The 7,345-nt window shown below is 36.8% G+C and overlaps 1 protein-coding gene across 1 annotated transcript; it reads left to right on the top strand.

Moving 5' to 3' along the window:
• The first annotated feature begins 3,912 nt into the window (after positions 1-3,912).
• On the top strand, positions 3,913-6,899 carry bloc1s5 (biogenesis of lysosomal organelles complex-1, subunit 5, muted). Its single transcript, XM_079361785.1, has 5 exons — positions 3,913-4,183; positions 4,467-4,549; positions 4,997-5,126; positions 5,504-5,562; positions 5,868-6,899. Exons 1-5 carry the CDS (start codon positions 4,165-4,167, stop codon positions 6,039-6,041), a joined length of 465 nt encoding a protein of 154 aa, XP_079217911.1. The 5' UTR covers positions 3,913-4,164; the 3' UTR covers positions 6,042-6,899.
• The last annotated feature ends 446 nt before the right edge of the window (positions 6,900-7,345 follow it).

Here is a 7,345-nt window from a genome sequence, read left to right as displayed (position 1 = left end):
GGGCGGCATGGTTGGGCCGGGGAGGAAAAAAAGACAGAGAGGCAGGAGCGTCACCGGGGCGAGCTTGCAGGGCCAGTGGGCATGTTTGGTAAAGCACACTCACAGACCTCCCACTGCATGGCTGAAGCTCCGTCTGTAGAAGCGCTGCAGGAGATCATCTGGATACTGGCGAGCAGGAATGCACGGGGGACGAAACACTGCTGCTGTGGTCCTACATTATGTGTAGAGATCATATGTGGAAATGTAATAAAAAAAGATGAGGGAGAATATCGTATCTTACATGACCATAAAGTAGAAAAATGTGATTGTTTGTGCAGGTAGATAACTTACAATAAAATGCAGGAGGGTTCCACGATGAATTGGATTTCAGCCTTTTGGATAGTTTAAAGAAACAGGAAATGTCCTTTTTCATAAACACGGTACATAGCCTACTTTAAGCCTTTTTTTTTATTAAAAGAATTACTCAGTTATTGAATCAAATGCTGTTAATGTCTTAGTTTAATTTACATTCATATTTTGCAGCTTTAAATAGATGTGCACAGTGTTTACTCATTAATAGCATGTGTATGCCTTCTTGTTTAGACCCCTTGACTATATATTAAATATGTCAGATACAGAAATAGGAACACGTAAGAAGCATCATTCCTTAAATAAATCAAAACGATTTTCAGTATAAGCAGAATTAGAACATCACATATAATGTAAACATCACCTGAAGAATAAAATATAAAGTTGTAGTTTTTAAGTTTCAATTCTCAGTTATAACTTTAAGTGACAATTTTGGAGAGTGTCCCAGAAAGGCTCAGTGTTCTGTGCAGGGGTGTCAAATAAAAAGCAGAATTCACTTAATAGACCTGTGGGACAGAATACATGATGTGCTCTCATGCAACGAGCAGTCGCACGCAAACTGCAGCCTAACATCAGGACGACGCTTGCAGATAATGATGCAGGGGGACAAATGTTTCCTTGTTATGTTGATGTTGGCTCGGCCCTCCAAAATCCTTTAATGCTAACTTAAACTTTAGATAAGTTTATACGTGGTAGAGCCTCTTTTTCTGCCTCTTGTTAACAAAATCCAGCTATTCACACTCTGTGAAATGTTTAACTTCAAATCCCCAGTAAAAAGTCAAATATGTAAAATCTATTCAAAGTCATTTATAAATGTATTAAATATCCAAATTATATACAATAGATTAATTAAATTCCAAAATGAGTAAAATGTTCCAAAACAGTCACATTCAAATTCAACATTAATTCATGAGATTTATCACTTATAAAGTGCTATTACAGGTCAATAAAATATTAATAATGATCTGAATTGTTTACATATATTTATAATTTTTCTACAGAAATAAGATATCATGCATAATATAACATTAGAAATCTGAATGCATTTCTTTATTTTACTCACTTCAAATCCCTGATAACATTTCAATGTTAATTTGCTTTAAATATGGTAATAATGCTGCATTTATCTAGCCCCTGTACCAGTCTCAGAGTTGATCGTAATGTTTTTAATTTCACCCTGCAGAGTTGTGAATAAACACAACAGGATGCACGTTCCTGTCATGGACGCCTTTGCTGTTTCTGACATGTTTTGTTCTAACTTGCATCTTGTGACATACATGAGCTCTGTTTTGATCCCTCAGGAGTTCATCAATCATTTAATCTCTTTAATAGGCCCGAATCAAAACTAATGGTGCATGTAATAAGTGTTTAACTAAACTAAGTGGACAGTGGGGGACTTAAGTGGTCCTGTAATGATTTTGTCATAACTGAGTATGACAGTTCTAATGAAACAAACAAACTTTTGACAACTAATATGCAATGTTTGCCTCAAACATCGCCTTTTCTCACCCTGACTCAAAATCTGCATGTACTCTGCTCTTGCCACAAGTGCTGCGTTTATTAATACATTTATGCCAATATATTTGCATTTCATAAAGTGTATTAAAAGCATTTGTTAATCTAAAATAATTCAGTCAAAGGGCACTTTGTCAGACTTGGATTTAAATTTGGAACGAATTGTGAGGGATTTGGTGCCACCCTGTGTTGACTGTGGAGAACACAACGTTTCAACAGAATAATTACTTCTATCTCTTAACTTATTGTATCATATTTCACAATGGTGATATTAATGATGGTTAAATTTGTATTTAAAAGAAGATAGATAAGTAAAATAAATGTGTTCCAACAATGACACTGAGATGTCAGCAAAAGGGGAAACTTGATTCTCTGTGTGGTGAACTTCATATTCCTCCACTAATTATTTTACAATTCTAAGGGACTAATAGCCTGAAAGTATAGTACCACTATGATGACAATGTTGTACATTTGTTTACAAAATCTTATTTTGCAATAGATTATCATTAAGAAACTAATTTGCAGAGCTTTTTCGTGAGGACTATGATAGTGAATGTTGATGTGCACCCTATATTTTAAAAGGGTCAAGTACATTGACTTGCCAACCTTGTACACAAATGTCACTGTTAAGATCTGTATATGTAATCTTTCTTAAAACTTCAAGTCATCACTTTTTAGTTTAGGATTTAAGAATTGTAACACATGCATTTAATCCATATAAGTTATATTTTTATTGTTTTATGTTGGTTATAAAACGTTTAAAATAGCCACACTTTACTTTTAAATATTCCTCTTACTTGGGTTTATTTTTGTGTATTTTGTCAAGGACAGTGTACAGCCTGACTACCAGAGTTAGCTAATGGCTAATTTACATCTGTAGTCCCTGCAACGTCTTTTGTTAACAAAAAAAAAAAAAAAAGTCTACAAAACAAGACACAACCCTGTACAGCATCACATTCGTTCACAGTGAAATCCACAAATTATATTCAAAAAGTAATGGGCCATAAGCACACCCTTTAAATAACTACACTACCAAAACAGCAGAACCCCACATCTCCAGAGCATCACATTAATACACAACAAAATTATCAGAGGTCAGGACACTTGATGTGTTTATGTGTGATGCAGACATGATTGAGTGAGTCATGAGTCATGAGTCATGTGAGTTAAATTCTGAAAAGCTGCAGTACTCTCTGTTTTTATTCGGTACATGGAGCTCGAAACGTGTGTCGCTCAAACAGAGAGGGCTGCCAGACTCAGAAGATCTGTGCTGGATTACACAATCCCCTCAACTGATCTTCGTCTATTGTTTCTGTTCAGTAGAATTAAAACAATTGTGCATTTATTGAACAATGCTTTGTTGTTTTAACATTTCTAACAAGCTTCTAAGTAGTCGATGGACTTAGTTGTTAATATGTTTGACTTGTTTCAGACATTTGAATTTAAGTGTACCCTCAGAGATCAACACAATAAACTAAGACCTAAAAGATAAAGCAAGTGTTATTCTCTTGCTTTTATGATGTGAACTATGGTACAAGTTGTATATTTCTTAATAATAATAATAATTGTTTTTGAAGCGTAGAAGTCATAAAATTTAGCAATATATCATTAGACGTTTTAATAGATAGCAGGTTAAACCTAATTGTTTTGGAAAATACCATGTTTATATATATCTTTTTAAAACTTGCATTTCTATATCATTGGTAATTCAATATTTAAATATAAATATTTTGAAATATATTTTTGACCTGATAAATAGAGTGTGTTAAGTTTTTAAAGATCATCATTTCTTACTTATTTCCACAGAGCAAGACTGACATCTGCTGTCTCTTTTAAGAATAACCTCAGTCTGTCTCCCAAAACATTTATCACACATACAAGTAGAAAAGAACAGAAAAAATGGTTAAAGTTGCCGAAAAAACTACATAGTTGTAGATTTAATGAAAGCTCGTCTTTGGACCATGTAGTTGATGAACTATTAAAAACATTCAAACGGACGTCTAATGTGTCACCCCTCTAAGATCGTGTGGTTCAGTCCACGGCCTCGTACCCGGAAGTGCTTGTAAATATTTACATAGTCAGCTGACTTCAGTTCACCTGACAGTGATTAGCAAAAGAAAAATGCATTTCTGCACATGATATTGCTAAATCATTTATGCATGTGCTTCGATGATGAGTTTATTCTGCTAGCTGTCCTTTTAGCTGCCTGTTAGCTTAGCACATTGTGACATTGAGCAGCTCTACTTCACACAACCTTTAGATTCAACTTCTAAAAGAATCGTCTGAACGAGGTTTTAAAAGATGGACAAGATAGCTCAAGGTGAGTAAAACACAGAATATAACTAACTTAACCACCTATGTTTATAATATAAGAAGCTCTTTAGTCTTAAATCAATGTTATGGAGGAATTAGATGAAACCTTTGTTTGAAATAGCTTAATGATGTTATCATGATATAAGATTATAGCTTTTACAGTAAGCCAGGTATTTCCAAAGCTTTATAAAATAAGGAACTACAATAATACATGAGAAAAGAGGCATGGTTTATAAAGGTGTGCTTAAAGGTTTGTTTTAAAGCATATTTTCTCCTGTGCTTTGCTGCAGATGTGGGTGATATCCAGTCTCGACTGTTGGACCACAGACCAGTCATCAATGCAGAAATCCGCTTCTTTGTGAGAGAGTTTGAGGTACCTGACATGAAACTTCGTTCAGTCAGACAACTCACATGTGGAGGCAGTTTGTTGAAAATGTTTATTGTAGAAGAAAAAAAACCCAGTTTGTGTTTGGGATCTAGGCTCTGACTGAACCCTTAATTTCTTACAGTATTGTATTACATGCAGAAGTGTGATGAGATGGTATGTTTAACACCCCAGTCGAAGCCATGCAGGTGGATTCTGGGGGGGTGGGGCTGAGAAAGAGTCCTAAAAATAACAGTAATGATGAGGGAATAGTATACCCTGTTGTTTGAGTCAGTACATAGCCACTGGTGACAACTATTACAATTTTCTAATAAACTTTATAAAAGCATCATGTTGACTAAATGACTTAAGAAGCAAATTATTGTGTGTGTGTGTGTGTGTGTGTGTGTGTGTGTGTGAGAGACAAAGCTGAAGTTTTCCCATTATGCTCTTTAGGAAAAGCGTGGACACAGGGAGAGCAGACTTCTAGAGAACCTCAATAAAATGGTCTCAGAAAATAATGACCAAATGATGCCCAATAATCTAGAGAGCATCAACCAGCAGCTGTCTGATATCACCAAGCGATGTAAGTTCTCTTCTCTTTGAATTCCCTCCTGAGACTAAATGCAACTCACTTTACATTTATTATACACAGAGCGTCATGGAGTTATTTTAAAAAAAAATGTGTTAACTGTGGCAGCTTTGTGTTTTTGAACCAAGCTTCATAGCACTAATGCAAAGTCGTATTCAGCAACACTTAATGTCAACTAATAAAAGACTTTTCACCTACTACTGTAGGAAGTCAAATAGCACAGGGAAGTTCAGTTGTACGACTGTTTTCAATCATATGACCGACACAAACCGAGTTTAGAAAACAAAGCAATCATTACATTTTTAATACATCTACAGTGTGTCAGAGTCCGTTTGGTTGATTGAGAAGATTACTTTGCTCTTTTCCTGCAGTAGAGGCCGCTAATCACATGGCAGAAAGAGTCCAGCAGAGGGCGCTAGAGGCACAGCAGGTAAAATCCACTCAAGGCAAAGGATTTATAAAACAGGTGGACATCAAATCATAGCCTTGAAAAAGCAGATCGATTAACAGACCGTTTCAGCTGTTATGCTATTTTGTCTGCTCTTTTAATGCTGTAACTGTTGAATGAATTAAAGTCTGTTGGAACAAACTTTAAGATATCACACACTGACAAGTCGGCTGTTTCCATTTTGAAAGCTGAAATATGAAAGTCTTTCCTCTTGTGTCTCAACTCCAGACTAGTATTAAAACATTGGCTTACACTATGTGTTGTGTTATTTGTCGTGTGATCCCCAGAGCAACCAGCTGCAGGTGAACATGGAGCACTTGAAAGAAGAGTGGGCAGAGTTTCTGAAGGAGCAGCATAGATTAAAAGAGGAGGTGGACGAGGAGCACGCTAAGGCTGTGGGACAACTCAGCATTCAGTACGACGAAATGAAGAAGGAATTAACCAAGTGTCCATCCATTTAATCAGTTGTTTGTATTGGTGAAAAAGTGAAAAAAACACTTTTTGTTTATCATGGACATTGATGCATGTTCCGCACATGCAAAGCAAAGTGACTGGCTTTGATTTATATACCTGCTAGTTAGCAGAAAGACGTTTCTTCTGCTTTGTAACAGCCCTCGTTTTCCAAATCATAAATCTGAAAGTGCGATAAACAACGCAACATTTTCACAGGCCATCAAACTCACAATGTTCTGTCTTTTAACACGTGGAAACACCTAAAAGGTCTGGCATACATCTTCTTTTTTTTTTCTTTTTTTTTTTTTCAACAAGCAAGCATTTGATTGTTCCATGGCTGTGAAGTTTTCAACATTTCAAGAATTTTAATGGATGACTGCCTGAAGGGAGCAGATGATAAATTTGCCCCAAGTTGAAAGGAACCTGGATCTTTAAATGTTGGAAAAGTCTTTCTGAGCAGGTGTGTTTAAAGCACAGGTCAAGTGTTTGTAGAAACGAGCAGAAACAGAAATGTTTCCAGAGAAAATCATCCCTCACCTGCTCACGTATGTTTGGAACATTTGACCTGTGACAATAATTCATGCAAGCCAACAGCCTATGAAGTCCCTTTGATAATAAAATACCTTTGCTCCGGCCAAATGTCAGTGATCAGCTGCAGCTGTTTCTTGTTTGCTTTGCCACTTTCAATCTGATTTTAATGAGCCCACAATGTTTTAGGGATTTTTCAACAGAAATTGGCATGTGCACATCTACATGTTTTGCAGTCGTTGTCATGCTTACATTGCACTGTTGCACTGTTTTGTTTTGGGCCTGGCAAAACCACTAGGTCAATCTCAGGCAACGTAATAAAAATGTATTTCAGATTACTTTCCTTCACAGTCCACCGCGCTCATTCAAACTACCTGGACTATTGCTCCGTCATCTGGAGGAAAATACAACCAATTAAATGGACATAAAACAAGACAGCAGTTGTTGCTTTGTCTGTTTGACAACAGACCTGACGCTGACTCCGTTTCGGTTCTCTTCTCACAGAAGCTGCTGCTGTATTTGTTGGCCTCCCAGCTGTCATACAAGCCACTTTCTAGTTGATGTGCTGTGTCCGTGCATAAGCCTGCGAGAGAGAGTCTGGGTGATGACTGGCGTCAGAGCAAGACATGGTGGTTGGCATGTCATCAGAGGTCACAGAAGGCACAGACATGCCAGCAGATGGGTTACTTGCTTGTGTGTGTGTTGTGTGCATGCCTTCCCTCCGCCTCAGTAACTACAGCTGTCCAGTGTGGAGACAGCCCATCAATGGCTAACAAGGAGTGAC

The sequence above is a fragment of the Symphodus melops genome (genome assembly GCF_947650265.1).
Source record: "Symphodus melops genome assembly, chromosome: 14".
Lineage (NCBI taxonomy): Eukaryota > Metazoa > Chordata > Actinopteri > Labriformes > Labridae > Symphodus > Symphodus melops.
The sequence above is the reverse complement of the archived record's forward strand: the minus strand, read 5'-3'. Positions and strand labels throughout refer to the sequence as shown.